The 18,424-nt window shown below is 33.2% G+C and overlaps 1 protein-coding gene across 1 annotated transcript; it reads right to left on the bottom strand.

The window, feature by feature from the left end:
- Window positions 1-172: 172 nt before the first annotated feature.
- Window positions 173-14,959, bottom strand: LOC124358922 (protein Star-like). Its single transcript, XM_046811182.1, has 6 exons — window positions 14,837-14,959; window positions 12,412-12,537; window positions 12,081-12,268; window positions 9,632-9,829; window positions 8,814-8,957; window positions 173-2,600 (listed from the first exon to the last, which is right to left on the bottom strand). Exons 2-6 carry the CDS (start codon window positions 12,515-12,517, stop codon window positions 2,379-2,381), a joined length of 858 nt encoding a protein of 285 aa, XP_046667138.1. The 5' UTR covers window positions 12,518-12,537; window positions 14,837-14,959; the 3' UTR covers window positions 173-2,378.
- Window positions 14,960-18,424: the final 3,465 nt, after the last annotated feature.

Below are 18,424 nucleotides of genomic sequence, written 5' to 3'. Positions count from 1 at the left end.
AATTTTAACTACACTTCCCCCTCCCATACAACTTAAATAACTTCAAAATACAAAGTTAGTTTGCTTCATAATTTATATGCACACCGAACATAGCCAGTTTTGAGATAAACCATCTGTATACTAAACAAAGTACAAGTATACAAAGGGCCTTGAAATTTGTATACATACAATGTCATTAGAACAAGTTGAGTATATTCATCATACATTTTTTAAACTAACCAATTGTATAATCAATTTAATTATCTACCTATAGTTAACAATACTGCATGCTTACTTACTTTTTTGTACAAAAGATTAACATATCAAATACAAAAAAGTTTTAAGTATAGCTAGCTACCATAATTTCTACTTACTTTTTTACATAAATAATTATAATATAAAAGTAAAAATACTAATAAATACTTGTCATGATTGTAAATCTTTGGTAAAATTTAATTTTAAAAACTTACACAATCACTGTGTGCAAAAAAAAACCCAAAACACAAAAAAAAATAGTGTTGTACTATACATTTAAATATGCATATAAAATTACTATTCAATAGTTACTAAATCGTTTAATTTTTAAAATTATTTTATAATGAAGTAAATTGTTTGGATAATGAGTAATAATGTACACAAAGCTAATGTTTTTTTTTAATAATTTTTTAACAGCATTAAGTAAGATTAAATCTTGTTCATATTGTACTAGATGATACAGTTAGTAATTTTTAGAAAATGAAAAAATTATTAATATAACTCTTAGCGAATAAAAAGGTTAATTAAATATTGTTTCAGTCTTATTAACACGAATCAATAACTGTATACACAACCTTATTCAAACAGATTATGTCTATAATCTGACCACAAATTAACTATAGGTTATTTCAAATAAAGAACACAGAAGAAAGGAAACATGCTGGAAGCAAAGCATTTAAAATGCTTTTCACAGTTGGTGAACAAAATAAGGATGAGTTTATGCTATTATCACTACATTCCAGAGTTCATGGAATAATCTAAACATGATATTTACGTGTGTATTCCTATTCTACTTTACCAGTTCTTAACTCACTGTACTTATACTATAAATTTTATAATAATCTTTCCCTTAAAATTCCACTTCACTTTACAGCAAAGTGTTCACAACAAAACCGCATTTGTGTTTAAACACAAATTTAATATATACATAGAGCACAATATTGCTTAATTAAAGCACAAAAGGACCAATTAATATTGATAAACAACTCTTGACTACCTTCCTGAAAAAAACACTCTTTTTATGAGATAATATAAAATACCTTTTTTTCTAAGTTAAATCTTGTTTAATAGACTAAAATTATTTATCATCCTTTTTAACATTATATACTGTTATATAAATTTATAGATTAAATTAGCAGGTTTACGCTTTTGCTTGAACACCAGTGGTAGCTTTGAGTTTAAATGATTAAGTGAACCACAGTATTTTCTGGGAACACATGTGTCGACAATACGTCAGCAAACATTTTGTTGCTACTTTACACGATTTAAATATTTTACAAGGCAGAAATTGCTGCTTTTCGCTCACTGTTCCTAAATATTCTTACACAAACTCGCGGAACCTTTCAATTAAACTAAACACTAAAATCAATAAACAATAATATTTGCAACATCTTCTTTTGAGATTATTTAAGTTGGAGAAGTGGATTTAACCCTAACATGGCAAGCCTGAACTTCCACAATGGCAGCCCTGTTTTTGCGACTTACCAACCTATTAAAAAAATCTATATGGTTTGTAACAGATTCTACTCAATCCTTGGCTCTTGATAAGCTATTCATAAGCTACTCTTATGTCTTTCTGCTGCGTAATTTTTCTCAATCTCAAATAATCTAACGTATCATTTCTAGATTGCCTTATTTATTAGTTTGTAGCTCTTTTAATCATGAAATTTGCTTAAAATGGTACATACTACAAGCAATCCATATCGATTTGATGGGACCTTTAATGTCCTTATGGACTTCTTAATTGCAAATGTTGTGTCTTTACCTTCTATAAAAAGTCTATACTATTCAAAATTGTCCTTTTATGGTTAACCTTTTCTCAGTGGTTAAGTCAAAGGGTGAAACAATTTTTCTTCACAGGATGTTTTAAGACAGTGGAAGATGAACGAAGAGAAAAGAGTAAGCAAAAGAAAGAGGAAAATAAAGAGGTGAGGGTGAGCGCAGTGTTATTTTGAAGAAATAAGTATGTGAAGAACCCATTCAAAACTTCAAATTTGGAAGTACGATAATGACAAGAAGATAATCAGTTGTTTGTGGTGCTTTGGACAGCATCTGGAAGATGAATTGCTGTCAAAGACGAATTCCAATGATGAAACTGTCTCCGGGTACAACAGTCTGATACTTGAAGGCATACACTTGGTCCGTTATTGGTTGACTCGGAGGGCCGAACAACCGGAGTATCCTCGAGAACACACAAAGACCCAGCGGTTGTTGATGCTGGCGTACCGGTTGAGCTTGTACCCGTGCACAGAGAGCAGCCGCATCAAGCGGACAAGTAGAGAGTTCCCGTACTGCTTATCGTCTGGAGGGTTCAACACGCTGATCACCTTGATACGTACTCGTGAGAATGGCAGAGTCTTCAACACCTGAGCAAAAAAATAGTTAGCTTAAGTTATCGAGATTTATTCCTCATATCCTGTACCAAAAGTTATAACAACATAGAATACAAGAGCACTTGCGGTACATTCTGAAAGTTGTCATGTGTTTCAATATGAATGTACCATGCACAGTACACTTTCACAGACAAGTTGAGAGCATAAAGACACTGTTACTGGATCATGATGGTCACCTAGTAACAATATTTGATCTCATATCTAACTAAATTTCTTATTACTGATTCAAATGCATGAGTGTTTTTTCGAACGGAAATTAAAAACATTTAAATCATGTTTAAGGTTTGGAAACATGTTTACACAATTTCTTAAAATATTGTAGTATTGTTTATCTTTTTTACAATATTTTAATACTTATGTTCTAGTTGTTTAAGTCAGAAGACATTTTGATTAACCCTAGCACTGCAGCCATGCTAAATCTCTTAGGCCCGGCCTCCACTTGCGATTTGTTGTCGCGCGATTGTTTTTAGTCGCAAAAATAGAACCTATTGTTTTTAAATGGCAGGCGCATCCACATGCGACAGAAATGCGACTGCGATTTAAAAAAACGCAACTGGACCTATTTTGACCGCGACCGCGACTGTCGCGGAAATAAAATGAGTCACACGGACAGGCATCGACATGCATCCACTGGCGATTATTTAGTCGCATTTTTGACTGAGTACTGTCGAGCGGTGGCTGTTTGTTAACTAAAATAAATATGTCTGACAGTGAAACCTCTACTAGTAAATTAGTATTATCAGTCATTGATACTGATTTGCTAATTAGTGAAGTAGAAAAGAGACCGGGCTCTTTATAATAAACAATTAAAAGAGTACAGTGACCGAAATATAAAAGAAAAACTGTGGACTGAAGGTGTGGGTAAAGTGATAGAAAACTGGAATGTACCTTACATCAAAAGAAAAGAAACATAAAGGTGAGTGATTTAAATATGATAGCATTAATTGGCTAAAAATACCACCTACAGGATATCTAAAAAATGTAGCCTACACTAACTTATAATTTATATCTTATCGGATTCATTGCAGTTCTATATGTTCCCGATTATCAATTTATTTTCGTCTTTGATATTGTATTATCTTATAAATCTATTATATTATCGTCTATTAAAATATTGTATGCTTTTTTAATTTATTCCCAACAGTTTTTGTTTAATTTTTTATTATTATTTCACAAGAAACATTTTTTCAATATTTTCATTTTAATAGGGTCTACCTAATAGGTTTCTGTAAATAAAACATCGTTCATAGTTTTTATTAGCAATTTATTTAAACCAAAATGTAGTTTTGGCTAACAAGATATGGTTGTATAAATGATTAATAATGAAATTATTAAACTTTAGTTACTCTTAACATGTATTAAACAATTTTTTAAACAGAGGTTTCTTCTGTAAATCACTTCCATGTATTATTTATGCCAACTTCTTCTTATTGATTTAAAACATGGTCGTATTGCCAAGGTAATGAGCCTTGAGGTGAAATGAAGTAATCTGCCAAGTAGTCTCTTGCTTCGATACCTGAAGAGGTACCCCGTACACCGACTTGTTGTATACATACCAGCGGACACTCATAAGCATTCATCTTCAACTCGAATACCATCTTTTCTTCTTACAAAGTTGGTTGAGAACGCAGGATGATTTAATAATGTCATCCGCTAAGTTCGTTTGGGACATTCAATGGCCGATGGAAAATTCGCCATTTGTTGGCTAAAATACCAAACGTGCATTCCACCATTCTTTCGAGCACGGTCACATTCTGTAGTTGTATACTCTTTGTTTCATGGATAAATTCTTCCTGGGATAAGGCCTCACTATATTTCTTGATGTAGCAAATGCTTTCATCTCCAACTATAACAAATGGCATAGGTTTTCCATTTTTCGTCATTAGGAAGAGTTTGAGCTTGAGGGATGTTCAGTTTGCCATCAATCAACTTTGCACCTAGTGCGGAGTTTTTCAGAATATTTGAATCACTGTTACTACCGTAAGATCCTACATCGATTGCTGTAAAACAATAGTCTGCGTCTACTACAGCAAGTAACACAATCGAAAAGTAATTTTTATAATTGTAAAAAAGAGATCCAGAGTGATTTGGCTTCTGAATTCTTATATGTTTGCCGTCAATGGCAACCAATTGCAATTTGGGAAGTTCGTTCGCAAGTAAAATTGTTTTGCTATCTCCTTCCAATCTTCCTATCTGTGATTTTGGTAGGCATGTGTATTGGTTGTAAACATGTCCACAATTTTGAGCAAGTATCTTTAATGATGTGACCAAATTGTGCTTGCACCCAATAAATATTCAAAGTGTAACGAAAATTGAAGCTGTTCCCAGTGGCAAGGTACCTGAAAATAATAAATTCTGAAAATAAGGAGGTACTAATATCAAAAGTGTTATGATGAAGTTATGGCATAGGTTTTACATTTTGAAATCAATAAAATATAATTTTTAATTATTCTAGGGGGGTTAATACTAAATTTGTATTCCAGGTACAGACGTTCAAAAAAAGTGGGAAGAATTTAAAGGACTGCTTTTTGAGGGAAATTGCAGCACAACGAAAAACCACATCAGGCCAAGGAGCAACAAAAAGAAGAAAGTATATCCATTTTGATGCGTTGCTGTTTTTTGGTTCCCTTTGTAAAAGGAAGAGAAACTATTAGTAATATCTCCCTCAATGAAACGGATGGATATGAACCAGAGCAACCACATGATACATCTGATGACATTCAAGAAGGTAATTCTACTGCAAGATGCTCACTTTGGCATTAATGCACAGACCGAGCGTGAAGGCGTAAAAATAGTAAGAAACAAAATGCAAACTCATATGAGACATCTTTTATTGAACATTTTGAAAGCAAGACAAAGTGACGAGGGTAATGAAGATAAACACTTCGCTTTAATGTTGGTTCCAATGTTAGGAAAATTAAATGAAGAGCAAAAGCATTATGCTAAGATAGAAATTTTAAACGTCATGAGGCAAGCTCGAAACATTAATCCACGCCCTGGTTACATCAGCTCTTCCCAACATACACAACAGCCACAGCATAGCCATTCTGCTTACGGACATAATTCTAACCAACCTGTGTAATCCCCACAAAATATACTGGCCAATGCAGAATTTTTACATACGATTTTGCAGGAAGTGTTTTGTCATCACCCTCTGCAAGTGGAAGTGATCTTTTTGATTTATCGTAAACTCTTTTAATGGGTTAAACTACTAACCCTTAGTTATTCCTATAACATTTGATTTTTATTAATTTGTACTTGTGTTTTTTAAAATGTTTTGATTTAATAAAGAGTTTTTTAATAGATAAACAAATAAGATAATTTGATTTTTCTGTAATTATTACTCACCTCAAAGTCACTGATAGTACCGTTCTTCTGGTGGTATAGACAATCTCCATTTTGTGTTTTTTATATGTAATTGATGGACCAATTATTCTCAAAAGTTCATCAAAACTATTTTTTCGTCATTCGGTAATACTGAAAGAATTTTATAGGATGTTCACTCAAATCTTCAAATAACTTGTGAAACTGCCCTTTTTAGTAATCGCTGACTTGTTATTGGGTGAACCCAGTAATTATGTTTTCGCCGTTTACGTCTAGCACGAAGTAAAAAGCGCGATCACAACACTTGCTTCGATGTCATCCATGATCAAAATCTACAACGATTCTGTCGCAAGTGGATGCACCTCAATTAAGTTTTGCGACTGCGACAAAACAATCGCGCGACAACAAATCGCAAGTGGAGGCCGGGCCTTAGATGGAATCCGGTTTTTGTGCATATTGCAAGCCATTGTATCACATCATTTTTTTCTCATGTAATGTAGTTTTAGAAACAGTTATTATAATTTATAAGTGTTATATTTTATCATATGTTGTCTTGAGGATAATGAGAACTGGAAAAAATTGTTTTTACCGAAATCTTTACTTTAACCATTATAGTAAAGATTATAAAAAACTTTAAACAAATTCCAAATAGCCAAAATGTGTAGAATATTATGCACAAAAATAAGGCATGCTCAATCTTTTATTAAAAATTAAAATTTTAATTTTTGCAATGTTTTGCAAAGTTGTAAAAAGTATGCTAAGTATATTTTGTATACATTATTGTATCAAATTCTTAAACATTTTAATATTGTAAATATATATTATATATATACAATTTATATATATATATATATACTAGCTGTTACCCGCAGCTTCGCACGCAATCTTAGAACCAAAGTCCTTATATTACTTAGTAAAAGCAATTATGATGTAATATGATGGGAGTCCTATAACATCAGTAGGCATACTTTAGGTAGATATTATTTAAGTTCGTGGCAAATAGTATCAGAGTTTAACTTAATTATTATATCATGTTTGGCACGTGTAGGAGCATTTCTGATTCTAATTAATTATATACACAACGCCACAGCTGAATCTGCCTTGTCATCCCGATCAAGAGAACACAAAACTCAGATCACACAGGTCTCGGAAACTTACTTCGGTCAAAAAGCGTATATTTCCAGTCCTTGTCATATATTTCAGGTCTAAGATATTTCCAGTACTATAGTAAAGTTTGCCTTGTTGTTCTGACGAAGAAGAAATATATATATACTTACGTAGGACCGAGATGCCTACTTCGGTTAAATAGTGCCTACTTAAGACCATTTAAATTCACTTACCTACTATGTCACAGTTTAGCTTGCCATATTGCCTCGATCAAATTTTATATACGTTCGATTATCTAGATCTCCGAAATCTACTTTGGTCAAAATCGTGTTGACATAGTTGAGTTTACCTTGTCCTGATGAAGAAAATATACACATAAGTAGGACTGAAAAGCCTATTACGACATGTGGAGAGTCCTACCTACTTACTATGTACTTTCGGTATAAGACGGAAATTCTTATTAAGGTTTTGCAACTTTCCAAAATAATCGTTATTAAAGTTTTGCGTTACACTTGTTTTTTGGACTGTAACCAGGGAAGGAATGAATCGTTGAGGCATGTTAGTATTCATTTCTCTGTTTTTCCATTAGCCATTGTTAAAATGTAATATCATATTATCTTGTTATCTATTTACACTTTCTTGTTATGCATCTTACAATTCATATCTATTTGTTTCATTATGTATCTATTGTTTTGTTTACTGGTTGCATATTCTATTGTTTTTGTTTTAGTCTACTAATTAGTTTCTTTGGTCAATTGTTATGCATGTAGATAAAATTGAAACTTACTTGTTGAAATGGTGATGCCGTTGAAATAATAAAAATAAATCAAATAAAAATAAATAATCATAATGTGAAGGAAGCCCGCCAGTTTAAAGTAACTTATGTGAAAACATTCATAACTTTGTTCATTAAGGTTAGTTTTATAACAGTATTTAATGCATTAGATGATTTTAATTCGTCACTGGCGCAATCTGGAGTAAAATTTATATATTAATGTTTTATTTACTATCTACATTACACTACTGATCAAGCACTGTTTACTTATTATTGATAAAATTCAAATTTAAACAGATGTTTCAGAAAGTTTGTCGAACTATAGATGTCAACAGCTGTCAAAATACGTTTTGTTCTTATCATAACATTCGAATGTAAACAAACTAATTTTTCAATTTTAATTCGACTTTATTTGGTGAAATGAATGTGTTATGGGTGGGAAAAAAGCACCCTTAAATGTTAATTCAGACCAAAAGCTATACCTGTTCCAAATTTCTGCACAATCCGTATAGCAGTTTCAGCGTGATTCGAGGACAAACCTCCAAACATCCAAGCATTCAAACTTTCGCATTTATAATATTAGTGGGATATATATATATATATATATATATATAAATTTACTGAATTTTTATATTTTTATTGAGAATAAATTCCACATAGGAAACTAATTTGGAGTTTTCAAGCATTTATACTGCTAAAATGCAGAAATAAAATGTGTTCAAAAGAAACTTCTAGTAGTCTTGTAACACCTGTAGAGTTGCAAAATGGTGTGATCTTTCAAAAGGTCGCAGCAAGCAATAACACACTTCCAGACCTGTGCATTATAGCAATATTTGGTTGCGAGCTTCCTATTTAAGTCCTTAAGACTTTTTTCCCACCCCTATACACATTTTTTATGCATTCCAGTAAACCAGCAACTGATTGTTGAATACAATGCCCAAAATTTCCATATTCTATTTTTGTAAGGAGATGTTACATACCTGTAGTTCAGCCTTCTCAGCTTTAAGACTGAGGAAGTCAATTGTCGTGGTGTTATAAGCCAGCAGTAAAGAGTAGAGGGGGAAACAGTGGACTTTGGTCAACTGAGGGTCAGAAACATTCTTTGGTACTTCTCGGAATGATACCTGTAACATTTCATAACTGATGATAGCAGCATAGTTCTATACCGGGTGAATATTTAATCTAAAGCACTGAAGTATTACACAAGTATCATCTGACACGTAAAAGTAATGTTTTAGAGGTTCAACTTCTGTTTGATGGAAAATAAATTGTTAATTTACTACAAAAAAAATAAACTGTCATTTATGTTAGTTTTCGTTCATTTTTCTTACTGTATGTAAATTAATTTCAAACTATTTTTTTACTACTCTTAAGATATTTTTTTAAGAGACTTCAATCTATTTAATGTGATTTGGCGTTTATTGTGTTGTTAGTAACATAGTTTTCCACTAAAACATGTGCTGATTACAAGTTAAATATATGTAAAACAAAAATTGAGAGTAAATACAAAAACAATTTTTTGCAGATAATTTTCAAAACATAAAAAAATGATGTAAGAAAGTAAAAAAAGACAATTTTTTTCAACAAAAAAATTATATCTAATGTGTTAGACTTGGAGCATTGCTTGTAGTTAAAATAAGCTTTCAAAAAATGAATTAACATGTACCCTGAAACACTGTGCCACTACAGTAAATTTGCGTGCTTACATAAATGGTTCTGCTTTGGAACCCTTCTCCCATGAGATAGTATGGAGAACCAAAAGGGCACCACATCAAGAAATGCTGAAAACATATTTTACCTGTTTAGGATTTGGTGTAGGGCTGAGACATACATTAGCTGCATGGGATCGCGTGCGATTGCGAGACAACAGCAGACGGAAATCCTGAGGATCAGGTTGTATCAGCAACCCCCGCCACTGCAACGCTCTCTCTAGCCACTCAGTCTCTGAACTGCTGTTGTGTCGATATGCCCCTCCCTCCACAAACACTCCCCCCTTCTGTAATTCAACATTACTATGCATTACCTTTCTCTGTTTTTTTCTTTGTTTGAAGGTTATTTTTGACGATGGAAGGATTGTGAAGGAAACAGGATTTTTCCGGACATTTGCCATCGTTCAGTGAAACAAGAAATCAGTAACACTACGTTTCGAGATCTGCAATCTGATCTCTTCTTCAGGTAAAGAACTAACCTAATACATAATTACAAACTAGGTTAAAATAAACAAATCTTACCAAAGCGCTGTGGCACGCCTTAGTCAGGAATCACAACCTACATGTTGTTTGTCATATTCACTAACTCTATAAACATGCACTTAATAAAAAACTATACAAAACACTAATCATTAAAACTGAACTACGGAATACAGGTCACAATACGTCTTCACTCGTCTACTAACCACCTACGACTGACCAGAGGGTCTAGCCAATGGTGATCGTCACGGGATTCCTGACTAAGGCGTGCCACAACGCTTTGGTAAGATTTTTTTATTTTAACCTAGTTTGTAATTATGTATTAGGTTAGTTCTTTACCTGAAGAAGAGATCAGATTGCAGATCTCGAAACGTAGTGTTACTGATTTCTTGTTTCACTGAACGATGGCAAATGTCCGGAAAAATCCTGTTTCCTTTCTCTGTTAATAGTGAGATTTCACGCTCAACTGACAAAGTGTCTTTACTAATCATTTTTGTACTAACTATTTATGTCGCTACATAAAACTCAATTGATAAAACATTTGTCACTTGAATATTATATAGTTTGCTGCACAACTTGAGAATTCCAGCATGTATAGAAAAGAATATATTTATTCTTACAGCTGAACATTTATGAATCGTTTGACAAATAAACATAATACACATGTAGGTTCTTGTAAATAGTTTCTTGTAAGAAACCACAATATTTTACCTAAAAATAAGATGAAATAAAATAAAGCTAAAAATACAGATTGGTTGGCACATTTTTTTGTTTCTGTATGATTCAATTTCATTCTTATGCCAAATCAAAATTTATTTATCTATCTATTTTTAAACAATGCTTACGTAAATTGGATTGCAACATTTTATAAATAGTGGAAATCTAAAATTTTGAAATTATCTTCGAGGTAAAATTGTATTTCCTCAGTATATTATCAAGTTAGGCAAGGCCGTTTATAGAACTTTGTGTTTCATCTGTTGATCTAGTACTCTTATTAGTAATTGAAGAATATTAATATTATGTAATAAATTTGTCTTTACTTAGATCTAAATTGGAATTCGACTTTACCATTTAGTACCCAGTGCTTGGTATATCAAAATTACCTGTCCCATGTGAATAAACATGTGCAAAGGCTGCCAATCTTGAACTAAAAATGTCCTGGCATCTTAAGAGGTCTACTTCAAATCAGTAAAATTTATGTCTGGATTTTGAAATCATTTGTATAGACAACAACGAAATAAATGTTAGCCTTTATATTGAATTGAGTGCAGACGGAATTTATGTGAAAAATCTTCAGTCTTGGGAAGAAAAATAGCTCACCCATAGCTAATATCGGCAAAGTTTCCTGAGAGAATAAATGCCCGTGTTCAAAGTACGTCACAAGTAGTAATCTTTAAGTTTTGTATCTGGAAAAATTTCTTCCAACTTTGTATCAGTTGTATTTCTGAAAACTACTCCAAAGTAACTTTCTTAACTGAGTGTTAGTTATGCCCTGTCTCAGATTTCTTGTGCTGACAAATTCACTTTTAAGAGTTATCAGTGGTTCCAAAACTTTATCATTTAAAATGTTATTTTTTTTAAACATCTCTATGTGTTAAGGCAAAAAAGTAAAAATTTATTTGTGTAAAAATTTGTTGGTTTGTGATTCTTCTTAGAAGTTTTAGCCTAACAAAAGCATTTATTCCAATTATGATGTTTCAGCAATCAAAATAAGCTATCATAAGTAACATAAATTATTTGACTGAAAACATTTTTTTTTTTTTTTTTTTTTTTTAAAAAAAAGGAGAAGCCGATCTCTTTTTTGCCTTATTCTGCCCGTCCTCATGGGCCACTGGCCTGTGCGAGGATCTTATCAAACAGAATAAGGGGGAGAGTCGATACAGTACAAGGTCGATGGTACTGATAAAAAGTGCAACGGTCACAGACAGGATTCGAACCTGTGCTATCTCTAACTCAGACTCAAAGTCCAGCGTCTTAGACCGCTCGGCCATCGGCACTCCCGTATTCATTCAACCATTCGACATACAAATTTTGAAAAACTATTTACATAAGGATTACCTTCCATCCAAAGAGTTCTCCAATTTCCGGAATAGCCTCAACGTCTAGATTAACACGTTTTGAGTGGAGTCGTGGAGGAGGTCTCAGATGGTGCTCACGGATGAATGCTATCAGCTGGGGATCCTCTTGAGCCACATTCTGAAAGTCTGACTCCAGACTTAAATTGAGGAGTCTATGGTATCGACGAGCTACAAATTGCATAACATTTTAATTAATCACTGTAATCTAAAATAATATTACTGTATCAAAAGTTATAGAATGGTAAAATGTTATGATTTGTTTCAGAGTATTAACTTTTCTATGCTACAACAAATTGGAATGCAGAACCTACTCCGCATGTCGGTGGAACACACTAAGATGGTCATGACGATCGTAAAAGTAGCAACAAACGCACAAAACGGAAGAAATCTCTGGGCAGAAATTTTTTTAACCGCCATCTTTGCAGCATTATCCACCTCTGTAACAAAATATTTATAGCAAATTAGTAAATGGTAATCATCTGAGATAATGTATGTCACGTGTCATTTCTCTCTATCAGTATACAATAAAAAATATTGTATCCAAAATCAGTTTGGAAATACAGGACCGGTAATAAAATTTCACAATACATACATTGTTTTCTATTATTTCACAAAAGAAAACTCACAATTATCCAATAATTAGTGTATTTTTCACGAGGCCTTTCGACATCGAAGATGCCATCATCAGGTGTGAATCAACAATTTAAAAACAAATATCAGCTGAGTAAAACTATCAACATTTATATGGTTAAAATTAAAATAAAATGAAATAAATATTAGTATATGTATAAAAGTTTGGGTCAAACTTTTGTTTGATGGCATCTTCGATGTCGAAAGGCCTCGTGAAAAATACACTAATTATTGGATAATTGTGAGTTTTCTTTTGTGAAATAATAGAAAATTTATATTCCAATAAGAAGAGCTCCTCCTCCTTCATTACATACATTGTTGTTTCAGTATTGAAAATTATAAATTATCTATGAGCTGAATCTGTTTAATAAATATGTGCCGTAAGTCTTAGTTTATAAGGACTGACAACATTTAATTGCCCAATAGTTACTTATTTCTATGTTTCCCACATTAGTTTGACCTTTAATTTAATATTCTACATACTTATAAAGACATGCGTTAATGTTAAAAACATCATGAATGTCAAGTGTTTTGTATACAGTTACCCGAGTACTAGCATCAACAGAAGACTAACTATTGCCACTTGCATGGTTACGTTTTATCCTCAGTGTGAAATTCCTATTGTAGTGAGCAAACCCAAACCTTGATTTGAACTAGTTTTATTTATTAATTTCAACTGAATATTTCAACTAAATGACAATTAAAACACTGATTACAACACATTTCATTCATAGACAGCCACAAAGTGTTGCCCTAACATTTTCTTGTGTATATGACTTGGTAAAATTATTAATTACACTTAAATAATAACTTATTTATTATTATAATAGACCTACATCAACTACGTACCGGAGTAGCACAGATTCTCAGGACTAAGAAGATCCACCCATCTCAACTGCTATGAAAATTATCTGGTATTTACCTTAGTGAGTGGCAATCAAGATGGTAGCATTTATATGGACTTTTCAAAGGTATTATGCATGAATTTTTTTTCTTTTCACTCGCCTACAATGTGTTCGGAACATTCAAGTTGGTTAAACTATTATTTTAAAAAACCAAACTCTTACAGTTAATTTCATGGAAGCTGAAGCCAAACCATTTCAAGTGAGAATTGGAGTTCCCTAAGCTTATAAACTGAGTCCTTTCCTATTTATTGTATTTATTAATGACAATATTAATTATTATTAACAATATCATAAAAGCAAATTATAAACATAAGTATAAATAAACACAAATAAATTATATACCTTTTTAAACACTTGAATATTTTTCAACAGCTAAAAGGTTAATGATATTTGGCGGTTAAAAATAATAATGATCCATGTCTGCAGGTATATTTTCAGATACCTTCAAAACTGCTAAAATTGTTCCTCTTTTTAAAAAAGGTGATAGAAGCAATGTTCTAAACTACCGACCTGTTTCCCTCTTATATACTCTGTCGAAAGTGTTTGGAAAAACAATTTATCAAAGACTACTTGACCATTTAAATAGGTATAACATCTTAATTCCCCATCAATATGAGTTTAGGCCGAATCGATAAACAACGCAGGCAATGAGTAATTTTGTTTAGGAGTTGCTGAAACTGTTGGAAAATCGTGAACATGCTCTGGGAGTTTCTCGTGACTTATCAAATGCACTTCATAGGATGGATCATGATATTCTCTGCAAAAGGCTGGAAGATAGTTGTGTGAGGAGAATATCCCTGTCATCGTTCAGGAGATTGAAGATCCTGATAAGCTCAAATTTAGGTACACTATCTCGAAGATGTATTTTTTTGCCAGAAGTGTGAGGGCACCACCGAAGCCCGCACTGACAGGGGCGTTTCCGTTGTAATTTCTATTATTTGTTTTTCTCTCTTTTACATCTATTGTAGTAATATCCTATACATTTATTATTTTAAGTTGAAATGTTGACAAATAGTATGAAGTGGCTAAAGTAAAATGATTATTACTTTAAATAGATTATTATCATAGTTAGAACTACTAGGGACCCAACACTATTTCAATTTTCTTAGGTTATGTCAATTTCCATAAACACCTTAATTTTTTTATTACCAAATTAGTTTGAGGTTAATTTTTAAGTGTCAAAAAGATGCAGTTTACTCACTGTTCAGAAGAATCTAGTACTTCCATCAAGTTTTATTTTAATTTGCAAACTATGTTTACATCATTTACTTAATTAATCTAATAATGAAAAACAACAGTTTCAGCAGCCAAGCAGACCATAACAAATATCTTTGTTCTGCTGCTTGTAGAGAAACGAATAAAACAACTTTAAACTTGAGGTTTGTTTTTTTGTACCATGAAGCTCTACGGTTGTATAACTTATGTATAATCAGAGTCAGAACAGTAGTAATTTATAGATTAACTACCAGTGAGTCCAACGACCTTACTTATGTCTTTGATAATTTTTTTATTAATCCTTATCTTGGCACTTCCTAGATAATAAACTTACAAAGTTATGCCTAATATTCTAATATTTATTTATATTATGTACTTCTATTCTATAGTATTTATATGTATTGTTATTACTATTAGAAGCTTTCCTTCCTTGTCATTTTTGGTAATTGCATGTATGCAATTCGGAAAAAATAGATAGAACAAACAATAACAACAGATCGTTACCATGGAGGAAACTGCAGTTCAAAATATTGAGGGTGAGAGGTTTGCGGTGCACGAACTGTCGGTACGAGATCACGACTTTACCAGTACACGAGGTCGGTTTTTTACAACTTTGACTGTTTGGGAAAAAGCCTAAGAATATCACGCTACTTCAAAGGAATTTGCAGAGATTCATTGAAATGAATGTATTTTAAAAACTATAAGTCATAACCGCTACCTTCTGCTTTTAAATAATATAAGTGGTATCTTATAAAATACGTTTGTAGAATATGTTTTTGCTTACACATATATTTAAAGAGAATCTATTTATGTATAACTACACAAAGTTTGACATATAGATAAAATTAAAATTAGCGATTATTTGCCGCCGAGCAGCTAACGTTCGCGAATAGAACCAGCAGATACGCCGACGTTAACAAATATACGCATAAAAAATATTAATTTCAATAAAAATACTATTTATAAATCACGTTATTTTGTTACTGTTTGTTTTTAAACAGTTTTTATTAAAAAATTTAGCAATTGATAATTTTCTTGCTGCCGATCAGACGTCGTCCGCGAATACACTTCAATCGGAATCGAGTGAAAAGAGCCGTGGTATAGAGTATCGGAATCGATCCATTCCAAGTAAGAAGTCCAGAGACATACAAATTCACGCATAATCTACGCACGTTTTCCCGGAGTCCGAATTCATGCAAAATCCATACTTTTCCAGATGCCCATTGTTGGTGACCGTCCTGGTTCCAGTCCTGTGACTTCGAATATATCATACTGCCAACCTATATATAAAGAATGTATCAGAAAGTTATCTACTATGGAAGTTACCGAAGTGCGGTTAATTCACGATCTGTAGATAAGTACACATCAGTACAGAATAATACCTTCCATAGCTGTCTCTAGAATACGAGCACAGCTAACGATATCAATTACTGGCTCTTAAATATTTCTTACCTTTAAGATAATGCAAGAATAGAAGCACTCCATCATGACAAGGCTTCTTATACACTTTGGACTATTTGGTCTGAACATTTCGAACTGTCTAACCGATCGTCACGTGTGCAAGGAAGTCGTTCATACGAATAGTTTATTGGAGAAACGATGGAATTTCCACCAGACAATGCCACTCTGACGTGCTTGGTAAATTAGACCGGCTGATCGTCTGCAGATTGGCAACAATATTAAGCTGAATTTATACTAGAAGAAAAGTTTCGAAATAATTGTGCAAATACTACAGCATAATGTAAACAAGTTCAAGTTTAAAAATCTTCATTCAGGAAATCGTTGAATACGTGCAAAACATCGTACATATCGTGCAGAAGTTTCAAGAAAAGCAATTTTACTCGCGAGAACAATCACAAGTACTTGCTATCGCTGGTTGTTACGAGAATCAATACGAAGTCTCGTCACAAATGGCAAAGTTTACAACTGACATTTTAATAGATAACATTACTCTTCAGATCAGTGTCGGTACTCTTTCCGACACTGATTGCGGCAATAGTCGCGAGATCTCTTGCGCCTGTTTGGACTAACGATTTGTTACTGTCGTACACAATACTTGCGCAAATGTTAACTGGTGTAAATGCAGGTAGTTCAATCGAGGTAGGATGTGTCAAAAATGTAATATCCCTTTCTTGGTTTTAACCCATGTAATCTAACGATTAATCGGAACGAGTCTCTATGAGAGAAACAGTCGTTCATAGACCAAACCGAGGCTTCGACTGCGTACGAGCGCAGTAAGCGTTAGATCAGCGAATTAAAGCTTCATGTTTGTATTGAACATAAGAACGCTCAATTTTGCCTACGAAAGACGTGAGCGGCGGGGCGGTTCCATTGATCCACAACAACTCCAGTTATCAAGTTTCTTCTGCTGCTCATTCTTCATTAATATGCATCATGTTGGACCCAAACGCCCACTTTTGGACTTTACTTGTCGAAAATCTGATAATTATTTAATATCCAAAAAGTGGCATATCAGGTCTGGTAAAAAAAATCCAGCACAACCTCCGGTCACAGCCTGAAAACCTAGCAGGAACCATCCTACCAGAACCTGTCCGGAAGAATTCCGGATGGTAGGAGGCTCCTATTGTTTGAGCTAAAGGCTAGAGGTCGGCGCAGCTGGCTACAGCGTTCGCGGCAACAGACGGATAACGCGCGCCAAATTCAAAACTGTAGCGGCCACTTCTGCGCTGCACGCTTTACCACTTACAGCTTACCGCTCGTATAGTAGCCGAGGCCTGACGCGATCGAGCGGTCGTCCGATTTTAATTGTCCAATAGATTGTTACGTGTTTAAGGGGCTTGCCGCGACATAAGAGTAGAACTAACCATAACAAACTTCATTATACTAATGTAGGCAACCTTGGATCAACCGGAGACGGTGTCAGCTGAGGCTCGTGAACATAGATCGACCTTCATTCACAGTTTCAAGGACCACGTCGTGTAAAATGCGACGTTTTAAGATTAATCAGGTCCTGATTCAAGGTGCTATTCAATCATTATTTGATTTTATATGTTCTTAGAGACAGAAAACGTTTTTATATTTCCCGGTTCTACAAGAAGGATTCTGTCAGGTGGTCAGCCTATAAGCCAACTTCGCAAAGACCTAGTATCTTTAAATTTCGACATAGTTAAGAATTAGAATACAATATAATATTCTAGTTACTGTCACACAAATACTAGAATTTACTGCAACAGGCCAGTACCACACAATTCAAATTTTAAATAGTTTGCGGCAAACCGGTAGATAAATATAACTAATCAAGTAGTAAAATAGTCTTGTAATTGACTGGGATTCAGAACCACAAGTGAAGGTTAAAATAATTAATAGAAAAAAATCTACTTTGTTAGAATAAATTGAAATTATTTAATTTTTATTTAATTGTATTTAATTATTGTATATAATAATTTTATTTAATTATTACAAAATAAATTCATACACTATAAACAATATCAACAAAAATATTAAATTCAAGCATAGTAGCTTGGGTGCGAGACTAAAAGTGAGGACATCCGTTCCCGTTCCTCTTGCAGTCTCGGTCTCTTTCTTCCCTTGGCTTTCATAGAAGGCACAATTG

Source organism: Homalodisca vitripennis, chromosome 4, assembly GCF_021130785.1.
Source record: "Homalodisca vitripennis isolate AUS2020 chromosome 4, UT_GWSS_2.1, whole genome shotgun sequence".
Taxonomy (NCBI): Eukaryota; Metazoa; Arthropoda; class Insecta; order Hemiptera; family Cicadellidae; genus Homalodisca; species Homalodisca vitripennis.
The sequence above is the reverse complement of the archived record's forward strand: the minus strand, read 5'-3'. Positions and strand labels throughout refer to the sequence as shown.

Excerpts from the sequence above, each read along its gene's own strand:
- LOC124358922 (XM_046811182.1), bottom strand. The coding sequence starts at position 12,517 with ATGGCGGTTAAAAAAATTTCTGCCCAGAGATTTCTTCCGTTTTGTGCG. Across the intron at positions 9,830-12,080 it reads GAGAACTCTTTGGATGGAAG|AAGGGGGGAGTGTTTGTGGA; the intron begins GTAATCCTTATG and ends GTTGAATTACAG. Across the intron at positions 8,958-9,631 it reads CTACACCAAATCCTAAACAG|GTATCATTCCGAGAAGTACC; the intron begins GTAAAATATGTT and ends GAAATGTTACAG.